The sequence below is a fragment of the Talpa europaea genome, assembly GCF_964194135.1.
Source record: "Talpa europaea genome assembly, chromosome: 11".
In the NCBI taxonomy this organism is placed as follows: Eukaryota; Metazoa; Chordata; class Mammalia; order Eulipotyphla; family Talpidae; genus Talpa; species Talpa europaea.
The window spans coordinates 97,746,627-97,770,387 of record NC_140078.1 but is presented as its reverse complement, the minus strand read 5'-3'; the positions used below and the strand labels follow the sequence as shown (position 1 = coordinate 97,770,387).

The 23,761-nt window shown below is 53.0% G+C and overlaps 1 protein-coding gene across 2 annotated transcripts in view; it reads right to left on the bottom strand.

The window, feature by feature from the left end:
• Window positions 1-23,761, bottom strand: part of SLC6A6 (solute carrier family 6 member 6) — a gene marked incomplete at both ends in the record, with an annotated part of 69,956 nt that overhangs the window by 28,987 nt on the left and 17,208 nt on the right. Inside the window, 3 exons of one of the 2 annotated variants that reach the window (XM_084247626.1) lie at window positions 913-1,147; window positions 2,248-2,382; window positions 3,462-3,704. In XM_084247626.1, the coding sequence (XP_084103752.1) occupies window positions 913-1,147; window positions 2,248-2,382; window positions 3,462-3,690 (599 nt within the window). Of the gene's footprint in view, window positions 1-912; window positions 1,148-2,247; window positions 2,383-3,461; window positions 3,705-23,761 lie in introns of those variants that run through there. The other variant, XM_084247627.1, reaches the window with a different exon arrangement.

Below are 23,761 nucleotides of genomic sequence, written 5' to 3'. Positions count from 1 at the left end.
TAGCCTTCCTGTGTTGTCAGCTGACAGCTACCCAAACTTCAGGCCTCCGTTCTACCTTTCTGTTTTCTGCCCTGGGTGTAGATTCCTGGAGTTAATGACAGCTGACGACAGCCGATTGCAAACGTGTCCACAACTCTCTGTCCTTTCATTTCTAACCTCTTGACTCTGGGTTAGTCTGCAGCTTTCTCTGGCTAGTGGGAAGATAACAAAATTGATGCACCGGGGCTTTCCCATTTGTTTTTGGAAGGCAGAGCCACCTACAGACAAGCCCAGGCTTGCCTGCTGCGTGCTGATCATGTGGACCAGTTGCCCCTGGCACCCTGGCCAGGGGTCAGCCCATCCCTGGAAGAGCTGCCAGACAGGCTTAACCCAAACTGCCAATCTACAGAACCAGGAGCCAAAGAAATAGCTGCTGTTGAAGCCCCAAGTTGGGGAGTGGTTGTTACGCAGCAAAAGCTAACGGATGGATATTTTTGGCTCTATCTACTAAGCTTTTCCCTTGAGTAACTAATTCAGCTCATATATGCATTATTCTCTGCAATAACAGTTCCGATGTGCCAACTACATTTTTTTCAAAAATAATTAAGCAAACTAGATCATTTCCAGACATGACATACCTGCCTCTGGGAAACAATCTTCATGGAGATCCCATACATGGGCACTGGGACAATTCATTCTTGTCATTTGACAGTTAAAGAAGCTGAGGCTCAAAAAGGGGCAGTGATTTGCCAAGGTCAACAGCCAGTAAAATGGCAGAACTAGGATTCAATTCCAGGCCTGTCTGACCACCCTTCCCCGACCACTACCCCAAGTTAGTGACTCCCACAGCCTTAGAGGAAAGATGGAGGACAAGATGTCTCTCAGCCCCCACCCGGGCCCTCCCACTCCATCCAGCAGTGAGACCAGTCTTACTCCCAAAACTCGGTGACAGGGGAGGTGAAGTTGCTGGCGCTGAAGCTGACCCACAGGCTCCGGTTGCTGCGTGTGGTGTCCTCCATACAGTGGGGTGTGTTCCAGCTGTGGTTGCAGTGTGCCCAGGGCAGCTCTGACTGGAAGGACTGGAATAGGTAGTATGTGGCCCAGGCCAGGATGATGATGTAGTAGACATTCAGGAGTGACACAATCACAATGGAGGCATAGCCGATGCCTGTGGATATGAGCAAGCAAGATGAGCATCAGAAGGGAGGCCAGACCCACACGGCTACACACTCAAGGACCAGAAGGGCCCTTCAACAGTGACCGGCCAATACTTGTACTATGACTGGACGATGGATGGATGGATGGATGGATGGATGGATGGATGGATGGATGGATGGATGGGATGGATGGATGGATGGATGGATGGACAGATAAATGGGCTAGGTGGATGAGTCAACAGATGTGTGGAAGAGGGGTAGATTAATGGATGATTAGATGGATTAACAGATGGATCACTAGTTGGTTGGTTGGCTGGTTGTATGGATAGAAGAATGGTTAGATGGACTGATAAGATCGGTGAATATCTGATTTGTTGGGTGGGTAGATAGACAGTGATTAGTCAGAAGGTGAGGTCTATAAATGGATGAATGAGTGAACGTGTAGCTGGATAGTTTAATTGTTGACTAGCTTAGTAGAATAAAGGTTCAATGGATGGATGGGCAGATGGAAGGATAGATTTATATGGAGGACAATGACTAGGGTGACACAAACTCCCGCCTCTGTCAATTATACCCACAACAGTATTCCTTTGTGAGTGCATACTGGGTACTAGGCACAGGACTCTGTGTCATAAAAGCAATAATAGCAACTATTAATTTGGTGCTTACTATCAAGTGGACAAAACACTTTTACGTGCATATGTCATTTTGTCTTCACAGCAACCCTAAGAAGCACGTCACTTCTTTTCATAGATGAGGAAATGGAGACAGAGAGATTAAGTGACTTTCCCAAAGTCACAAGAGTTAACAGGAGGAGGAAGTGGGGCTGAAACCCAGATGGAGGGTCCTTACTCCCAGCACGTCTCCAGGGCCACACTGAGCTGCTAAGCAGAGGCCAGCAAGGCTGCCCTTCGACAGCCGGGGGAGCAAGCGCACACTGAGCAGGGGTGAGCTGCAGCGTCACGAAGGCTCTGTGCTGGCCGCTGGGCTCAGGCACAGTGCCCAGTGACCGGCATGAGGCTCCAATGTACCTGGCAAATAAAAACTGCTCAATAAAAATGTGCCAAACCATAGAAGACTAGGCCCCGGGTGACCTTTGTCCTGTACTTACCTGAAAACAAGGGGCAGATCTTTTCCCAGCAGGTGATGCCACCTTCAGAGGTGTACTGGCCTATGATTACCTCCAGGAAAAACACAGGCAGGCCGCCCCCAAACAGGAAAATAAAATACGGTATGAGAAATGCACCTGCAGAAAGAACAGAGTGGGTGAGGGTCAGGCTGCAGCTTCCAGCGACTGCGGCACCAGCTCCCGGGCTGCTGACTGATGGAATCAGAGAATGAGGGGGGCATGGTGAGGAATAAATGCCAAACTCTTAGACCAGGTTGAAAATCCTCCAGACCAGCTCACCTGTGCAGCAGGCATCCGATCGCCAGTGTGCCCTCACCTTGAAATCTACGAGGTGCTTTCAACCTAAGCCTTTGCTTACACCGCATGCCTGCCTGCCTGCCTTCTCACATCCACCCTGAGTCAGCACCAGTCAGCGCTTAAGCCCCATTTCAAATACAACCTCCTTGCTGAGACTTCACCTACCCTTCACCTTCACCTGCCCAATGCAGGAAGCTCAAAACTAGCTAGGATGGATGGGTACAGGAGTGTAGAGAGGGTGGGAGCCAAGGAATACAGGGCAGAGTGAGGGTAAGGGTTCCTAATAGTTGTCCACTAAGCTCAAGAAATCCTTTGAAACTGTGGGTGACTTGGGCCATGTGCTTTGTTTGGAGGAGTGTCTAGGCGTGCAAAGTCCCAAAGCTGCCTGGCCCCACCGGCAATTAAGAAGCCGAGTCGATGGCAGAACCCCCCACATTAGTGTGTCCTAACGTGGCTGGCACCGCGTTTGCCCATGTCCGCTGACAGACACGCCTTCAACCCTGGGCAGCCGCAGGTGAGCCCCCCAGCCTGCCTGTCCTCCTGCCCTTGCTGCTCGGCGAGGAGCCTTAGGAGTGTGCACGCGCATACTGCCAGGCGGAGACACGTAGATGAGGGGACCTGCGGTGGGCTGGGGTCTGGCAGGCATGGGCCTGGCCTCGACACCCCTCTTCAGAAAAGGCAAAGCGGATGATCAGAGAGGGTAAGGGGTCTGCTCAAAGGCGCACAGTAAAGCCCTGAGGGACACCACCTGCCATGCTTCCGTCTGGTTTCTGAGGTGGGTGGGGCTGGGATGCACAGGCTTAATGGTGGGAAGTCAAGGCGGGGGTGAGGGGGTGCCCTGGAGAGGACCAATGCTCTGCCCACCCCCACACATACCCATCTGCCCCTCCCAGGCTCACCTCCACCATTTTTGTAGCAGAGGTACGGGAAACGCCAGACATTGCCCAAGCCCACGAAGCCGCCAGCCACGGAGAGCACGAAGTCGATCTTGCTGGCCCACTTCTCCCTCTGTGGGGGCTTGCCCTCCGCCTCGTCCTCGGGCCGCGTACCCGGGCTCTTCCCGGGGGAGGGCTTCAAGATGTCCTTGTGGAAGTCTTTCAGACACTGCAGCTTCTCCTTGGTGGCCATCTCTTCCTGGATCTCTGTGGGGAGAAGACAGCCAGATGGGCGGGCAGCCGACAGCCGCGTGTCTCGGCGCCACCTCTCCCTCTCACGCCGGCCGGCGCTGACCTGCCCGGGTATGTGGCAGGGGCCTGCGATCCCCACTTCTGTCCACTGCCCTGACAACATCCTGAGTGACTCAGCCCCCCTTTAGGTGATCGGGAACCGTAAGATTCAAAAGTGGACAGCGTCCATGTCCCCGGGTACCTGCAGAACAGAAGCGCCGGCTGGGTGACTGAGGCTTCATGGGCACCCAAAGGCAGGTATGTATGAAGCCATCTCAGACCAGGCATCATCTCACAAAATACAACCCCCCCCCCCTCAACTTGGCAGTTCTAAGGCACCTTCCAAAGCTTCTAGAAATAAACAGACACTCGCCCCAAATTTCAGATTTGCATGGAAAACAATGGCTCCCACCCAGCCATGCCTGCGCCAGCAGCAGGTCTCCAGGAGGGCCTCATTCCTGTGTCAAGAATAGATAAAGGCAAAGGAATAAGGAAGGCAGCGTTGGTCCTGCCAGGGTGCTGCAGCACCATCTGAGGTCTGTTCATGTCCTTGATTCCAGTTAACAGTCTCCTCTTCCACTGGCACAGACACGGACAAGGGACAGGACCCGTCTTAGCCACTGCTGTGTACTGGTGCACAGTAGGTCCTCAGAACTTTGGAAGTGTTTGCCAGAACGCGTGTGCAAGCAGCTGATGCTAAGTGCAGACCTGCTTCTGCCACTTCCCAGCCAAGGGACAGGGGTGAGTTGTGGCTGTCTAAGGTGAGGTGGGGGCAGGTCTGACCCCAGCAGGGGCTGTGCTCTGAGGAGCAGAGGCACAAAAGAACCCCCCTTGTCCTCACACCTCCTTCCTCTCCCTGCCTCGGGGTGGGGGACCCCAATTGTTTTGCTATCTGGCGGTGAGCAGACCAAGAAAAGGCTTCCTGGAGCCGACGGGCGGCTCGGGAGCCCTTCCTCTGTCTCCCGGAGTGCAGACCGGCGGCGGCATCCGCAAGGCCTTTCTTTGCCCCGCTCCCTGGGGGCGACACGGGGGTCCGGCCAGGCGTATGGCTACTGTAAAAATAGCCCACGCAGCCAGCATTGTTCCAGCACTCATTTGTGCAGCCCCCGATGGTTATCTGAGCGGCCCATTGTGGGCCGGCTGGATGGGAGCATAATTGGAGGATGTGGGACTCGACTCCCTCCGAGTGGAGCTGTTTTTCAGGGAATGACCCCTGTGCCTCCTCACCAAGGAGGGGCGGTTCCGCCTTTTGGGGGGCTCCTTGGGTCTCAGGCTCTTGGGACTGGAAGGCACGGGGGGGGGGGCAGTTGGCCAGAGTGGGGAGGTGGCCAGCTACTGCTCACGCGGGCACTGGCACTGGAGAAGGCTCTTCCCCTCTAGGGCCTGGGGTCAGCTCCCTATCGTCTTCCCTAAAGAGCCTTGGCTCTGCCCTTTGGATCCCCAGGCCCACTGGAAACACTGGGGATGGACCAGGTAGCAACAAATTCCCTGAGACCCTTGGCTCCAGGCTCTGGTTCCCAACGAGACCCTGGCATCATGGGCGTCTCCTCAAGTACAGCAGGAGGTGCTCCTCTGGCACCAGACCTGTCTCATCTGTAGGTGCTGCCAGCCCAGGCCCACCTGCTCTTTAAGTTAGTGCCCTTGCCCCTGGCTCCCTCCAACCATTAGCTATGGCCCCACCCAAGATGCACTCACACTTGCATGAGGTCAGACTGGTGCAAGAGCCCCACCTCCTTCTCAGGGGCTCAATCCCAGCCCTTATGGAGTGTATGACGAGTCAGGTGCCTGTAAAAGCCCACTTGCAGCAGGACCCTGGGATTCTGCCTCCTGTACATTCCTGGCATCCACCCACAGCTCTGTCACCATGGCAACCACCGTGCTCCAGGCCCCGACAGCCCTCACATGGGCATCCATGGCAGCCTCCTCCTGGGTCTCCCTGCTGCTACTCGGCCCACCCTCCCCCCCAAATCTATTCTCAACACTGCAGCTGAAAGCAACTTATAAAGAGCACGTTCAGATCAAATGTTCAGATCAAATGTTCTATCACCCCCAAGATGGAAACTCATGTTCCTCACCAAGGTCCACTGGGTCCCAGCGTGGACTCCTTCCCCTTGGAGTACAGTCCCTACAGAACTGCTCTCGTTTGTCCCACTTCTGGGGCTTGGGTACCCTGAAAAGGCTGTGCCTGGCCCTCTGGTGGCAGCCTGGACCCTTGCAAGAAATTGCCGAGACCTGCCCGAGAAGCCATGATTTTGGATGGATGATCTCAGGCAAGTTTCAGCCTCTCTGGTCCTCAGTGTCTTCATCTGTAAAATAAACCAAACTGTACCACCTCATAGGGATGTGGTTCCCCCCACGGAACGGGGTGACGGGATACGAAAGTGCTTAGAACAGAATCTGGAATGTAGCTTCCGCTGTTACTGCAACAGCTGTAATGGAATCCACCTTGACCCTGAGCAGTGCAGAGAAGCCAAGCGGCGCTCCCGGGGCATATAGCTGGTAGTGACAGCAACCTTGCCAAACCCAAACCCTTGGTCCTGCCTCCACTGTCCCTCTGCCAGCCCAGCCTGATCTCAGTGGACACCTCCCCTGGAGCCCTTCTGTCCATCTCTGCAGACGGGAGAGCGGGCCCATCAATTCTCACCAGCTGCCCCGACAGGCTGCCCCACAGTGCGCTAAGTGCTTAGGAACAAGGCCCTCCTCGGGCCTTCCAGCAACCGCTGTCCTGCCGTCTCCCTGAGCTGTTTTCCTTGGCGCCCAGCCCAGGGCTATTTTGTGCCGACCATGATACATAATTCCCCATTTTAAGAGCTTCCTCTTTGGTTATTACAGCTACGAGTGATTAGCATCGGCGCTCATGCAGCAGCTCGAGAGGAAGGCTCCCTTCTTGCCCAGCTGAAACTCGCCTGTCTCTGCTCCAGCAGTCAAGGCCAGAACCCGCTGAGACGGGCTCGCACTTCACCTGGTTGGCTTTGACACAGCTGCGGACAGATTCAGCCTCGCGCTGGCGATGGTGCGGATTTATAAGATGCTTCTTTTCTCTCCTCCCCCTCCCCATACTACCCCCCACCTCCCCGTTTAAAATTACCAGGTACTTGAGGACTTACTCTGTACTCAGCTGTGTATAAAGCTTTGTATTGTTCCTCCAACACTCTAATTGTGGAAGGGACTTTTCATGCCATTTTATAGAAGAAAGAAACCGAGTTCAAGCAGGAAAATGAGGGACGGTGGGGGAGGAGACAGGAGTCAGAACCCCCAGCTCAGGCACCGGAGCCAAGCATGGATGGGAGGCTTCGGTGATGTGCCAGGGAGCAAAGGCAAGTGGAGCTGCAGAGCCAGTGGCAGAGCAGGGCCAGGGCCAGGAGTCCTGTTGTGCCCCGCGACCTCTTGGGCCCAGGTGCCCACACATCAGCCCACTGGGTCTTGAACTGAGCTGCAGAGGCTGCCACAACAGCCCTTCCTCCTCATCCACGCTTTGGAGAACCAAGCTCTTGACTCTTTTTCCAGGAGCTGGGGGTTCACTGCTATACCCTCCCCTGCAGAACCTGAACCCTCTCAAGTACACAGTTTTTCACAGGGCTGTCCGAGGTAGAGAACAATGGTTTCAACCTCGCACTGCTGCTGACTTAGCCACTGTGAGTTCCTAACATTTTTAGAAGTAAGAGGGAGGGACTTCTTTGTTTCTCCTTGGAAAACTGCTAACCTCAATCCCTGGGCCTGACAGAAGTTACTGTTTCTCAGCACCCCTCGGGGTTGGGCAAGCAGCTCCCAAACCCAAGAACTGGAAAGGAGACCTGGATGACTGACCCATATTATAGGTGAGGAAACCTAAAGGCTTCTCACCACCTGGTGGGCCTGCTGCGGCATCAAGTATTGGCCTGGACCCCTTACTGTCCTTCTAGAGCGGGGGTCTAGCCTCTTCTTTACCTGCCTTGTTTCCCATCTGCTCCAGAGCCAGTGTTCTGGGTCTACTGAGGCCACGACGAAGCTGTGTGACCCAGAGCAAGTAGCAACCTCTCTGTGCATCTCCTCAATGGTTAAAACAAAATTGGGTAAAAGTAAAACTCATCTCGAGATTAAATTGCCTGTAAATTTTTGACATAGAGCCTGGTACACAGTCATTAATAGATATTAGCCATAATCGAAGAAAATCGTTGCCCACGTTAGTCTTTTATTTCACTGTGTGGCAGGCATTGTCTCCCAAGTGTTTAAAAGAGGAAAAGGGCCTCCCTGTTGGCACAGGGGTTAAAGACACAGCGTTACCAGGCTACCTCCAGCCATTACAACACCGACATGGCACAGTAGACCTCTCCTGTCTCTTCCGTTGCTCCCCTCAGCAGCGTATTTCAGTAGATCTGCCCGTTCTGCTCCCCACTCTGTCTCTGGCCTATACCCCAGTTCTTGTATGCATAAATAAGTAAATAAATCTTTAAAAAAAAAAAAAGAGGAAAAGAAAGTACGCCGCATTTATTGAGCGCCGACCTCATGCACATTCATTCAGCATTGTGCAAACTGCTTTGCAGGCCTGGTCTTAGTTAACTCCTAGCATGGGTGTAGTCACCAACCCGGCTGAGACAATGGCCCAGAGAGGTGCAGTCACTTGCCCAGAGTCACAGAGCAAGTTGAAGCCTCTTGAGCTTTGAATGGCTCCCAGGTCTGTTTCAGCCTCTAAACCCCATGTTCTCAGCGAAGCAGCTGCTTTGAATCACTTGCTTTCATAATGTGGTCACCAAGTAAAATGGGGTCTGGTGCCTTTAAGTCACTGGCCTAGGGACTGACAAATTAGGGAACTAAGCAAGGGTGAACAGGAAAGTGAGGGGTCACGCAATAGAGAAGGGGCTCCTAGGGAGCAGGCAGAGCCCAGGGCTGTGTGGGTGGACTGGCCACCAAGTAAGGACATGGGAGTGGACCATGTTGCTATTAGCGAACTTCCTCCAGCAAACAGGGAGGCATCCAGGCTGCTCCCATAGCTCCAGGAGGCCCAGGAGCTCCATCTCCACAGATTCCAGGCGAGGCTGGGCTCAGTGAGTGGCAATGATGTCCGCACAGGCATGCTCGCTGCCCACTATGTGGGCCCTAGGAGGCCACTAACAATTAACAATTAAGCCCCCAAAAAGGGTGGGGGCAGAGTGGGCAAGAGTACTATCTCCCTCTCTACCTAGGGCAGCTGTTCTTGAAAAGTAGAAATTAATCAAAGAAGGGTTTTTTTCTTTCCCATTAAAAAGGTACACCTTTATGAGACATAATCCTTTGACTCGTGTGGCCTGCAGGCTTCTGTCTTGGTTATCCAGTCCTGAGGAATGGTTAACTCAAGTGTGATGAGCTCAAGGGTCTCCAGGAACGCGGCCCACAAAGGACTCAGGATGGTGGGGAGACAACAGGGAGGGACAGAGACTGAGGTGGCAGATGGCAGCTGTCCTCGGCTCCTGGTGCCTTTGTCACTGGGACCACTGGGGCCCCATCCTCCATCTCTGGGGAGCTGCTGAGATGAGGGGTAGTGTATACTCCCCAGTTCTGAAATGCGGCGTGGGCTGGAAGCAAATCCCGCACCCTCTTTGGACACTCTGCTGCCCAGGGCACCCATGGTAGCTGCAGCAGAGGGCAGGCCAGGCTGATCTGGAGGTGCTGACCAGGTTGGCCTCACAGGCCCAATGGCTCAGCTCAGCCCAGTGAGGTCATCCAGGAAGCCTGCATTGTTTCGCTCGGAATAGAGTCAAACAATGAGCAACAATATTCTGGCCCTAGTGAAAGTGAATTCTGTTAGAGGGAACTGTTTTCAGCATGACGACTCGAGGTAGCTGGTCATCACTGAAGCCGGGGCTCAGTGTCCACGGTCGTGGCCCCCCAGCCTGATCTAAACTGCACCCCACAGAAATGCAAATCAAAACTACCATGAGATACCATCTTACACCAGTGAGAATGGCACATATTAAAAAAACTAGCAACAACAAATGTTGGCGAGGATGTGGAGAAAAAGGAACTCTCCTGCAATGCTAGTGGGAATGCAAACTGGCCCAACCACTATGGAGAGCTCTGTGGAGATTTCTGGACCTACTAAACATAGAGCTTCCATAGGATCCAGCAATTCCACTCCTAGGTATTTACCCAAAGGACACAGAAACATCAATTCCAAAGAGCACCTGCACTCCTATGTTTATAGCAGCACTGTTTACAATAGCTAAGCTTTGGAAACAACTCAAATGCCCAAAAATAGATGACTGGATCAAGAAGATGTGGTACAGGGCCTCCCTGGTGGCGCAGCGGTTGAGCGCTGGGTTGCGAAACTGCGCGCGGCCTCTGCGGCGCCGGTTCGATCCCCGGCTGCTCCCCGGCCACCAGAGGAGGGTCCCACATGGCGTGCAGACCTCTCCTGCCGCCCGCTGCTCCCCTCAGCAGTGTACTTCGGTCCTTCTGCCTGCTCTGCTCCCCGCTCTGGCTCTGGTGAATTCTCTCACCCTCCCGCGCTTCTGACTGTACCCAGTGCATGTATAAACAAAACAAACAAACAAACCAGCAAACAAATAAATAAAGCATGCCTCTATAAAAAAAAAAAAAAAGAAGATGTGGTACATATACACCATGGAATATTACTCAGCATTCAAAAAAGATAAACACATGCAATTTGCAGCAACATGGATGGCGCTGGAAGGGGTCATGCTCAGCGAAATAAGCCAAAAAGAAAAGGAAAAATACCAGATGGTCTCACTCATAGCAGGAATCTAGAAAACTTAAATAAGGGACCAGGAAAATGAATAACTATAAGAAAGTGAAAATCAAAATCAAAAGACTATGAACCAGAAACACTCTATGGGGGGTGGGGGGCGGGGAGCGGAGGGATGGGGGTCAAAATAAGGGGGTTGCAATTGTATGGGGAGTATAAAAATAGAATTTATTTAAAAAAAAAAGAATTTGACATAAACTCCTTCAGAAAATTTTAAAAAATAATAATAAACTGCACCCCACAAAAGCTGGAGGTCTATTCTCAGAGACACCCCACCTCTGCTGAGGGCACCTGCCTGGTTCATGCCCTTGATCTCTCCCCAAGGATCCCAGTACACAGATCACAAAGCTGAAGGCAGAGAGAGGAGCATCTGGCTCTGTACCCACATCCTGACTACACGCTCTTGGTAGTAAGAGGTGAGGAGATCTCTGGATAGCGGTCGACCAGAGTAGGTTGGACTTTGGTCAATGGTTTGCAGAGGAAAAGGTGGATAAAGGTGAACAGGTTTTGCAAAGAACTTGCCTCTGGAGCAACGTACAACTACCTGGTCCTCCTCCCCCCCATGAAACTGTCTACAGGTAAAAAATCTCAACTGGCTGGGTCTGAATATTTTTCTTATCTCCTTGGAGGTGGCAGACCCTGAGCCAAAGCCCAGAGAGTCACAAGGGGCCAGGAGAGATGAAACAAAGGAGAACCTGCAGATGTGGGGGCTGGGGCAGGAGAGGCCTAGCAGCCAGGTCTGTGGCAGAATGGGGCCTTGGGAAGGCACTGCTCCTGAGGTGAAGGCAAGTTGAGCACATGCCTTGTCTAAAACAGACAAGGACTGTTTTGCCCAGGGCTGGCCAACCAGACCGCCGAGTCAGGGGAAAGGGCAGTGGGCTGGGAGTCAGGAATTGGGTCAACTTCCGGCTCGTTGGGTCAGGCCGGACAAGTACTCCCCTTTTGCATCGTGGATGTCCAGGGGTAAAACAGCACAGGTAGTTTTGGCAGCAGTGACAGTTAGATAAATATTTACTGACAACCTACCCTACTGGGTGCCTGGCACTGCAGGCATGGGGATGGGCTGTAGGGGGGACTTGAGGAGCTGGCATTCCAGACAGGTCTCCCAGACAGACATGAAACACACGAGAGAATAAATATTTGGGACAGGGATCAGCATGTAAGACAACCAAGGGGGATCAGGTGTAGATGACGGAATAGGGACCAGGCTGGCCAGGTCCTCTGAGGAGGGAAGGTCCCAGGCAGCAGCTCCTCGAGGACCGGCCAGGAAGGCCCTGTACCTGCCTGGATGGGGTCATGAAACCCAGAGAGGTGGAGCCACTTGCCCAGGGGCTTGTCTAACCCAAGCCCTCATACCCAATACCCGAGAGGCACCTGGCTTTCTCATCTTAAATCAAAAACCCATGGGATGGGCTAAAGGCAGCTGCCCTTTGGTTCCAGAGGGACCAGTCAAGGGTGGTGGCTCAAACTCCCTCCCCTTGGCAAGGGCCCTAACCCCAGGGACAGAGAGGAGGACGCGCTCCTGCGCCTCGAGCTGGAGCCCTCGCCTCTCTTGGGAGAAGCCAGGGCTTTGGAAAGAACAGCCCCGGCTTCAGTGCGGCCCTGTCTCGGGACAAGTCACTTCCCTGCTGTGCAGGGACTGCTGAGAGGAAAAGCCCACCTCTCCTGCGCTGACTGAGCACCGCTACACACTGGCCCAGGGCCACCACTGGGGTACAGGGTCACCTTCCTGACCTTCAGGTGCGGGGGTCCATAGATAGGTGGGAGGGGCTTTGCTGTGTTAAAACAAAATTATTCTACAAGTTCAGGGAGACAGAGAGTGACAATGTCTGGTCAAGGGCGAATGAGGCTTCAAGAAGAGGAACTATGACACCCATGGGGCTGGGCCCAGGAGCCTGGCTGGCTGGAGGAAGGTGGGGCTCCAGCACAGAGATCAGTCCAGTCTCAGATTCTGTCTGTGGGGACTCAATAGAGTTCCAGCATAGGCCGCAACCAAAGCTTAGCTGGAGGAGGAGGGCCGCCATGATACCGGCGGGGGCGGGGGGGTGGGGGGGTGGGGAAGAGGGACTCAGGGACCCGTTTTCATGCCCAGGGTGGGTGAGTCAGCAGGCAACTGCCTCCTGGCACTGACTCACCAGCCGCAAGCCTGTCACTCTTCTCTACCAGTCAGTTTCCCCAGCCCACTGCCTGGTTTGCCGGAAGTGGGGGTGGGGTGGGGTGAACCGTAATCCTGAGAGAGGCTGCAAAACGCAGGATTATTTCTGGAGGCCACAAAAAAAGAGACCAGAGAAAAAAAGAAAGGCTTGGTTTCCATTTCCTCAAACTTCCTCTTTTAAACTCTAAGAACTCTTCAAGCTGCCCTCCTCTCACTGGCTGTGAGAAGCAAACAGAGCAGCCCTTCCCTCCCTCACGCTGTAGAAACTGGAGAGCCAGGCCAGGGGACAAGGCTAGCTAAAGGCATGCCTGCAGCCCAGCAGCGCCTGCTCAGAGCCCGCCACCCCCCTCTATCACCGGGGTTCTGTGAAGTCACACCTCCACGGAAAAAGCGACCACACCTCCCCTGCTGTAAGGCCTTGAGCAAGTCACCACTCCCAGCCTCAGTGTCAACATCTGTAAGATGGGCAGAAAGTCCCGTGGACGGTGTATGAGAACTCCTAGCTCATGAAAGGCTTGTGACAAGGTCCAATTCTCATTGTTCCTCTTTTTAAACATGTTTTTTCTCAAAGAGGAAGGACTTTCTTCCTTCCTACTTCTGTGCTTACTTTACCCTCACTAACAAATGTAGCTCAGGGAGCTTGGTGTCTGCAGAATCCAGCAGCCTGGGATCTAGCCAGGCAGAGGTGGTGATCGACTGGTAATGCCTGCAGCCGTTTCAACACAAAGAGTTTGTGGCCTAGACTTTTGTCCCACTTATCTGGAAGTGAGTTTCAAGCATCCTCCACCATCAGGATCCCCAGGGGCTACTCAACACACATTGTGCTTTCTCACACCCTATACCTGACACACTGTTCCTTGAGTAACTGACAGGCTGTCCTCACACCTCAGCCTGGTTGGGCAGCCCCCGGGACAACAGCACTGCTCTGGCCTCACCCTTATCGTCACTCTCTGTTCACCTAGAGCCTGCCCTGACTCCTGACATGTAGTTCAGGCCCGACACAACAAATATTTGTGGGAATGTTTAGGGCTCGGGGCTCTGGCAACTCTTGATGTAGGAGGGTGCCAGGGCAAAGAGCAATGCCAGGTAGGTAGGACACAGTAGGGGTCCTGGCGGAAGGACCCCCAATTAGTTGAAACTCTACAAATCTTTGCCTTTGAGAGATGAGCCCCAAATCTTTAGGAAACCAATTTTCATTAAACCACATCTTCCAAAAACGACTCTAAAGTGATTTCTCCCTGGCCTCCGGCAGGGCTGCCAAGTGCTGCAGGAGCCACTGGACTCTGAACAAAACCAAAGGCGCAATGTGGGGCCTTAGCGGTCTTGGCACATGCAAGTGTAACCCACTTTCTAGATGAGCACCCAGATCGACGCAGGCCAGGACAAGAGACACCTGCCTCTTTGACAGATGGACCATCAGATTCACAGGGACACATCTCAGAGAGGAAACAGAGGTGGAAGGAGTGTGGAGGTCAAGGAAGCTCTCGAGCCCCCAACCAGAGGAATACAGCCCGAGGCTGAAAGGAAAGCTCTTACTCCAAATCTGGGCACACCAGACTCCAGTCTAACCCAGCCAGCCTTGGGCATGGTGACTTCAGGGCTACGAGAAGATGCTGAACATCAGCTACTACTCAGCTGGAAGTGAACTCAGCATTAAAATCCACACCACGGTTGGGGAGCGGGCTCGAGGGAGGAATGACATTTCTCAACTGAGGCTTTCCTACAAGTGCGGACCATCTCCCGGAGCAAGCCCCAGGTCGTCTCCATCCTCCTCACCTGGATCGTGCTTACATCTCCAATGGCGTCCACTGAGAGCACCGTGCTGAGGCCAGGGGACTGCTTCCTATGGCTTATCACTCAGGTAGCTTCAGAAAACCACTAGAAAACCACTGGAAACTCCCTGGAGTCATGCCCTGAACTTCTTTCCTACCAGCTTAGCCAAGCTTGTCTCCCCCCTGCTGGCCATGTTGCTTCAGCTCAAGGTGGCTCCAGTGAATCCCACCCACCTTGAAGACCTGGGCCAAATACCACCTTCCAGCCTGTCCCACCTTTTCTTTCACCTCTCCCAGCTTGTGTCACCCCCACCTGGGCCCTTGTCTCAAAACTGTGTGACTTGAAAAAGCTCAAAGTTCTCCTTGGGAAACCTCAGTTTCTTCATCTGTACAACTGTTTCGGGGCCCTGTAGTGTAAACTACAGGGCGAGACTGGCGTTTTGTGGCCGTTTGCCTGGGCAGCAGGAGCCGTTGGGAAAATGTGGAGTTTTTTTCCCCTCTGGTCAGCCAAAGGCTGCTGCAGGAAGGTGTTCCTGCCCGAGCAACACCTACCAGGTTGAGTGAGTCAAACTGAATGGTCTGGTTAGGAGGTATCAATAGGGATGGGGGACTCTGAAAAAGGAATATAAGGAAGGGTAGGAGGGATCCCCAGATCCAGAGATGCCAATCCCCAGCCTAGACATGTCGCACTCTGTACCTGCCTCTAAAAGAAAAAAGAAGCTTCCAGCAGCTGACGTCCACAGACAGAGAAGCCAGAGTTTTGCAGGGCCCGGAAGGCTGGGCCTGCCTCTGGTCTTGTCACTGCAAACACCTGGGAAAAGCCCCCAAGGCCAGTGCTCGAAGAGCTTTTTGTTGGATCATGTGTGGCACCTCTGCTATTGTGTGTTTAGCGTCCAGTGCTGTTCACCCAGACCTCCAGCTGGTTGCTGCTGCAGCGTCTCAGCAGACCTGCCTGTGTCTTGCCTTGCACTCCAGGCCTGGAGGGTGCTACCTTGGAGGAACCTTTTGTCTGGGGTCTCCTGAACACCGCGGACACTATCTGGGGTGAGAGAGCCAGTCACTTGTGCCTTAGTAACTCTGTTTCCTCGTTTGTTAAATAGCCCCATTATTGTTGTTCCCTAAACCTGGGTCCTCAATTGTGCACACAGGTGGAAAACTCGCAGACAGTGATCTGTACCCTATTGGATGGCTATATAGACCCACATAGCCCTGCTTCAAAACAGGCCCCCTTATCTGTAAAACTGTCTTGTGCTGAAGTCTCTGGGCTCTTGGGGGAGAGCTGGTAGATAACCAAGGCCACCCTCACATGTGCATGAACATCAGAAATGCTTGTGACTCTGGGGGGAAAATGTAGAGGCCTGTCTCCCCTCCCCCACCCCACACCAATGAACTGAGTCTGAATCTTAAGCCACTCCCTCCTTCCCCCTTTCACCCCATCTTAGAATCAGGAAAGGTGGTCCTGATGAACTGGGAGGTGCTGGGTGAAATGTCCACCATGGCCCAACGAAAGTACTGTGCCTGGCTGGCGGTGGTGCATGAGGGCGTGTACCGTATCCACATGGAAAGTCTCCCCTGCCATGCTGGAGCCTAGGGACTGGGCCCAGCTGAGTTTCTGCCACTCTGGGTTAGTCTAGGGTCTAACCCAACAACCACCTGACCCAGACTCTGCCAGAGGTTCTCCTGTTCCTTATTGCCATGGTCCTTACAACCCTCTCCCCTTGGCCACGCCCTGGACAGTTCCCAGCAGGAAGTTATTCCTCCCTCACCAGTTAATCATCACGTCTCCCTCCTATGGTCACATATAGATCACAGGAGGGCAGGGGTGCCGCCTCTTCCCAAGAAGCAGCAAATGAGGAAGGTCCAGGCTACTGTGTTCTGATTCCAATTGCGTGGCCGTCCGGGAAACAATAGTGATTACAGCTAAAACCTCGTGCCTGCCGCTGTCCTGCGCACTTAACATAATTCCAGCCAACAGTGAACTTTTAATCATGTTAACTATTTCTCTTAGTTCCTTAAATCACTTTTCACTCATTATGGCTATTGTTTTTCTCCTATAATTAATCCAGAGAAAATGACACTTTATTGCTTTTCCAGAGAGCTTGATATGACAAAAGCACTTGAAATGCCTTAAATGTATGGGATAGCCTCCAACCAGCCAGTCAGTTGCAGAGAGGAATACCAGCTCCTTGTGCTGAGCACTCACCAGCACCTCGGCCTTCCTAACTAACCACTCTAAGAGATGAGGGCTCAGAGAAGTTGATGATCAAGGTTGCACAGCCAGAAAAGGAAGGGCGCTCCAGAGTCCTGGGTCCTCAACCACTGACTCCGGCTGTAACCTTGTTGTTTTGTTTTTTTTTTTTTTGTGTGTGTAGAAGAACAGGGGTGTAGGCCAAAGGTGCGGGGCGGAGTGGGGGTAAGTGAGAGGATTCACCAGACAGAATGGGGAGCAGAACAGCCAGATCCACTGAAATATACTGCTGAGGGGAGCTGCGGGTGAGACAGGAAAGGTCTGCTGTGCCGTGTGGGTCAGCTCCCTGGCCAGGGATCAAACTCAGACCATAGTGGTGACGGTGCTGAGACCACCAGGGAGGCCCCCAACTGTGACCTTTGACACCAGGAGGTACCCCCTCTTCACCTGACACAGGAGGAAACTGAAGCTGGCTGGAGGTAGGAGTTAGGAGTGTCCTTTTGCAAATTAATCAGCAAGGATTTAGAAGCGATCACAGTGGGTCCAGTCTCTTCCAGGACTAGCAGCACTGGTCTCAACCCAGAAAGCAGCCACCAGACACCCACCAGGCTGAAGCTCTGCACTAAGAATTTTCTTTACAAGGACCTTTCGGTTTACTACCATCCGGGCAGTGAGAGTAACTACTTGCCCTACAGCCAGGAAGGGCTTTTGAAAGTTTAAATTCAGCCTGCCCAGAGCAAGCAGGTGGCTCAAGACCAGGGCTGTGGCTAATCTCAATGAGCAAAGAAGAAGAGGGGAAGAAGGAATCTAGGGGTTCTATCCCTACCCCACACCATTTTTGGAAAAGTAACTGCCTCCCTCTCTCCCAGCTTTCTGGGCCCACCTATTCAGCCCCCCCGCCCCCCGCCCCAGGCCTCTGCTCTTTCTCTCACCAGCCATTCAGATGGTGTCCCATCCACTGCAGCCAAGGACTTAATCAGCTTACTGGCCTGGGAGGCAGGGGGCAGATCTGAAAACATCTCCTTTTACTCCCTGGGGGCAAGGATACCTGAGATTTAGGTCACAACTATTAATAGTTGAGAAATCTGTCCTTTTTAATTGACTCCTCTATTTATTTGGTCAATCAGTTTGAGCTGACCCCCGGCAGCAGAGTGCTACTTAACTCCTCCCCAACAGTGTCAGTCCCTCCAGCTGCGTTCTCTGAATTCCCCAAAGGCCTACCCCAGGAGCCTCTGTTCCCTAAACACCCTTTGCTTGGTTCCTCCTGTCAGCGTCTCATGGACTGGAACTAACTCCACCACTTGCCAGCTGCCAGCAAGGACCTCTAGAATGTCACCATCCCTGGGTTCTCAGTTGCACCATCTATAAAACGGGTCGACTCGAGTTATACCAGGGAGGGTCCCAGAAAGTGCCTCCACACACACCTGGATTTGCTCTCAGGAGAAACAGAGCCCCTGCCACAGAGATCAGGCCTTTATTTCACAGGGCAAATCGGTCAGCACCGGCTATGCCCCGAACACAGCATCACCCAGTAAGTGCTGGGAGGACAGAAACAAACACCCGAGTTCCAGATCTGTCAACCACAGAAAATACCAAAACAACAGTTTCTCTACCCGGTGTCCTGAGTCAGAGAAGCAGCGGCCGGACAGAGTGGGACTGCCCGTTGCCACCCCTCACGGGCTCCCACCGCGCTAGTCAAGTCAGCAGACCTAGGTGGACGGCTCAGGGCCGGCCGTGCCTGCGACGCACCTGGTTCTCCTCCAGTGTGGTATGGGAGGGGACTGGCCTCTTGTTTTTCTTCCTGAGCAGAAGCCAGTTGTTGAAACTGCTAAACAACAGCCACTACACCTCTAAGGGGTGGTGCCTGGCACTAGTCAACGGGCGCTGGGTCCAGGCTGGTGCCTCTAAGTAATCCAAGACCACCACTCTGCAGCAGAGCCCTGGGGTCACCAGGCTAGACCACCATGGGCTCCTCTCTCCTTCCCGGAAGGCGACACCCAGGCCTCCGATCTCAGATGCGCACACCTCACTTTCACTCTTTCTGCCCTGCCTTCTGGTGGGCGGTTCCCTCTTGGTGCCCTTCCTGCCTTGCAGGCCAACTTTCTCATTCAAAGCCTCTGGGAAAGGTGAGCCTTGTGTGCCCAGAGCATCTCTGAGACCCCATGGACCCTGGGTTTGTAGTTCTCCCTTCTGGCTCGGGAGTCCCCAGGCTGGACAGTGCTGGGCTCAGCTCAGAATGCCTCAGAGCCCATCCCTGTCTGAATCACAGGAAAAGTCCATAATTCTTTGATGACTGAATGAGGAGAGTTTCAATTCTCAGTTTTCAGAAGCTTGTCAAGTTTTCCCTAAACTTCCCCTGACATCAAGTATTTTCTCTGGGGCCTTCCCCAATTCAGCAGGGCTGGAGGGTATGAAACGTGAGCATTTCTCAAATGGGCTGGAAAGGCCAAAGGGGAAAACAAGACGTGAGCAACCCCTGAAGTTGAGGGCAAGCCTTCTCCTCAGACACATCCTGGCAGGCCTGCTCAGGTGTGTAGGAGCCTCGGAGAAGCCGGTGGGGGGCGGGGGGGGGGGGTACGGGCCAGAGCCCTGGTTTTTCTAGTTTTGCCCCGTTTAGGTTAAACCTGGCTGACGTGTGGATTGCTTAATGTGACTGAACTGTCCCTGACAGCACTTTGTGTGACATCATTAATAAGATGCAAAGATAACTGCAGTAGACACCGTGATCTGCCAAACTGCTCTCTTCCACATTTGCCCATTAAACTTGGATCTCCGTGTTACAAGTGAGGCAACTGAGGCCCAGGTGGGACTTCCCCAAGATGCCACAACCAGGAAACAGCTGGGCAAACTCTCCTCTGACAGCACCAGGACTGGGAGGATAGCTCTGAGGGGAGGAAGCTAAGCATCTCAAGGTGCTGTGTGACCTTGGGAAGGACGCTGTACCTCTGAGCCTTATGAAGCTCATCAGGAGGATGGATGGATGGGGATGTAGGCAGACAGGCTCATGAGAAGCAACAGGGGTGGCTCACCTTCCCGGACTATTTCCCTCCTCCACCGCGAGAGGGCTCAGCCCTGTGGTCATACACACTGAGTTTTGCTCCCTGGGTTCACTTTAAAACCCACTTTCAGGCCTACCTGGTGGCACAAGGGGTTAAGCACAGCACTATGAAGCTATCTGCAGCCTCTGCAGCATGAGTTAGATCCCCGGCCAGCCAGGGAGCTACCCACATGGCACAGCAGACCTCTCCAGTCTTGCCTGCTGCTCCCCTCAGCAGTGTATTTCAGTAGATCTGCCTGTTCTGTTCCCCACTCTGTCTCTGGTGAATCCTCTTACCCCCAGCCCCCGCACCTCTGGCCTGTATCCCAGTTCTTGTATGAATAAATAAATAAATCTTTAAAAAAAAAAACAAACCCACTTTGCAATGATCTGCATGGCCATTTATGTTGTCTAGCCCCTCTAGCCTTGTTCCTGTTCTATCTCCACTGCCAGCACTATGTCCGGTATACATACAATAGGTACTCAATAAATGCTCACCAAATGAGTGAATAAATGGATGTTAAATAAATGACTCCATTCAGATATGAGATCATAGCATGGCAGAAGGTCCAGAAGGAATAATCTGGAAAGGGTGCCAGGGCCCCACTGGATAGCACCCTGGGGAAGGCGAGGGAAGGCGGGAGAGCCCAGACCCAGAAGCCCGCCAGGCCTGTCTCCTCCCCTGGGTGGCCATGGTGACATCACCCAGCATGAGTTGCCACTTCGGAGCGCTCACAGGTCTGCCTCCAGGCTTGGACACAGGAGGTGCTTCATGTGCGTGCCTGCGTCAGAACCAGATTTGGCAGGTGGGCCCCTCTGCCACTTGGATGAGCCCAGATCTGCACAGCCTCGCAGTAAAGAGAGTCAGGCAAAGGGGCGCCATGATCATGGGATTTGTGAAGACAAAACCTCCTGTCTGAAATCACCATTTGCAGGGAATGACCTTTCTGGGCTGCAGGATAAATGAGGTCAGCACAGGAAATAGGAGGGGTCACACCCTGAATGCCAGGTCTGAAAACCTCCACCTGGGTACCAAAATTCAATCACTGGGGATTTAGGGGTCACGCACTCTCCCAAAGTCACGCTCCTTTCTTTCCTCCCACCAGAGGCAGCCTCTTGCCTAGTGGCTGCACAGACCTTTCAGTCTTTTTGGTTCCTCCCTGTTTCCAACTTTCCAAAGCAACTGTCCACAAACTCCCGACATCTACTCCAAGCCTGCCCCAGACAGACACTGCTAATGGACACAGCGTCCTTCCCACTGGTCAGGACCCAGCCTTGGATTCCTTACCACCCCCTGGTCTCTCTGGGCCTTGGTTACTGAACAAGCAAGAGAAAGCTCTGATGACTGGAGATGGTCCAGGCAGGCAGGACGCCTAGAAGAGACTGGGGTGTGCGGGGGGCAGCAAGACAAGCACAAGCTCATAGCATCACTCAGCCCTGAAAACATGGTAAGAACCATGCCCCTTCCCTGTGGAGGGAACGAGGGAGGCTTAGGCCCTGGCGGGACTCCACAGATCAAGAGCTTGGGGATGGGGAGAGGATGGAGGTAGAAGGAATTTGGAGGTCAGCAAGAGGGGTAGGGGTGTGCAAGCCTAGGTGGGTGCCGAGACAGGGCTGGGAGCAAGGGGCAAAGAAGCAGGTGATTCAAATCCCCGGCGTACTCCTAGTTGCGGAGAGATCAGGGGGACCCTTCCGGCAGCTGGGCCTGAACACTGACCAAGGACCCCATCCTCACGGTGCCCCAGGGAGCCAGCCCTTCTGCAGCCAGAGGCTGCAGCCCCAAGATCCAGGGACTCCTGCTTTGGGGAGCCTGTGTTCCTCGACTATCTGCTGGCAAAGAACTGGCTAACAGATGGGAACCTTCTGGAAACCGCTCTCAGGTTTCACCTAGGGGGCAGCTCTGTCCATTTCTGAAAAAAAATCCTGTCATGTTGTGAGTTATAAGAAGAAAGATATATTTGGTCTTAGTTCCATTTCTGGCAAGGAGTTTCTAAAACTCCTGGAATTTCCGAAGTCAGGAGAGCAATGAAGATGTTTTTGACATGTTAACAGTGACTGTTAGAACTCACCCAAGGATGGGGCTGGCTGGCTGCCTGGAGAACCAACCTGTGGCTAGAGGGTTGGAAGTTCCAATCCCACCCCAGAGCTCCAGGGAGGGAAATGGCTGGAGGTTGAGCTCAATCACCAACGGACAAGGATTTCGTCTATATAAGGAAGCCTCCACAAAAACCCAAAAAGAAGGGTTTTAGAGAACTTCCAGGTTGGTGAACATGGCGAGACTGGGGAAGAGTGGCAGATTTGGGGGGCATGGAAACTGCCTGTCCTCTGCCCATCTTCCACAGAGTGTTCAAGTTCTCCTTTTGTAATTAAGCAGGTGATCTAGCAAGTCAAATGTTCCCAAGTTCTCGAAGCCGCTCTCACAAGGACGTCCTTAAAACTTCCACAGCTGGTCACTGAGAAGCCCAGGTGGCAGGCTGGACAGACCTGCGTTGGGCATCTGAAGGGGGTGGGAGGGACAGGCCTCCCCAGTGGGCCAGGAGGCTATCTCCAGGCCCCCCAGGTCGACAGTGTTGGAATTGAGTTCACCTGTAGGACATACCCAGCTGGGGCTGGAGAACTGTTGGTGGTGTGGGGAACACCCACACAGTAGAATTGGAAACCCTCTCCTTGAAAAAGCCTCCCCTCCCTCCTGCTGGGATTGGGAGTCAAGAGACAGGAAGATACACTCAAGGAGCTCTCTCTCTACCTGAAGCAAGCTTTCCCACCACAGGTGAAGCTACAATAGGGGGTTCCTGCTTGCCCTGGTGGCCCCAGGCTCCATGTCCCTGCTGCTTCGGTGTAAAGGCTAAAAGGCAAAGGTGTGAGCTAAACTCCAGCTCCAGGCCCGAGCTAGCCACCGCCTTCTGGAGTGGCTCGTTTCTCACCTGTTACCTGGAGAGAGTAATGACTACATTAGAAGGTAATACAGGTATTTTCCCTGGGATGGAAGTGTCAAAAATAACACAGTAGCACTAGGAGTAGCAATACTAATAACTACCATTCGTTGTGTGACTGCTATGCGCCAGTCACTGTACTAAAGAAATGTCAATGTTGGTTTTTCTTCCCTTGTTACTCACACATCAACCAGAAGGGAAACTATATCATTTGACATCAAAGTCCATTCTGACAGAAGATCCTGGGGGTCCAGAGAGGTTATCGATATGCCTTAGGCCACACAACAGGGTAGAGATGGAAACATATTCACACCCAAGCCCTGAAACCAGAGCTCAGGTCTCAACCACAAATCTCCTCGAACAGGTATATTTTTCAAACTCTGAGTCTGACCCAGTAATCACAGTATTTTTTTTTAACTATTTTTTTTTTTAAGATTTATTTATTTATGTATTTATACAAGCACTGGGTACAGTCAGAAGCACGGGAGGGTGAGAGAATTCACCAGAGCCAGAGTGGGGAGCAGAGCAGGCAGAAGGACCGAAGTACATTGCTGAGGGGAGCAGCGGGCGGCAGGGGAGGTCTGCGCGCCATGTGGGACCCTCCTCTAGTGGTCGGGGAGCAGCCGGGGATCGGCTGGGGATCAAACTGGCGCTGCAGAGGCTGCGGGCAGCTTCGCAACCCAGCGCTCAACCGCTGCGCCACCGGGGGGGCCCCTTCACAGTCATTTTTTTACTGGGATTTTATGTTATTCCCCAAATCAGGAAAGCTGACTGACTGGGAGCTGCTTCACAGGGCTGCAGTTTTAAATCCTCATCTTAAAGCCCTGAAAAGCAGGAGTTCCCCCAGGGAGGTGTTCACACTCCCTTTTTGATGCCCAAAGTCAATTAGGGCAATTCTGGAGGACAGTGAATTGCCAACCAGTTCCGCAATCGACCCCAGTGTGAAGGTGCACGTTCAGTGTTCAACATGGCAGAGCCTGGAGGTAAGTCACACGGCACCGAGCATACACTTAACACTATTCGACTGCTGGCGTCAAAATGGTTAGGATGGTCAAGTTTATGTTACGTGTTTTACCACAATTAAAAATAGAATGAAAAAAAATGTTCGCAGCAGAGTGGTTTACAAGAAAGAGAAACTGCAAACGCCCATCTCCCATTGCTAGAATTAATTAAATAAATGATGTATTACCCAAACAAATCAAAACAAATCAGAGCAGGGGTCCACCA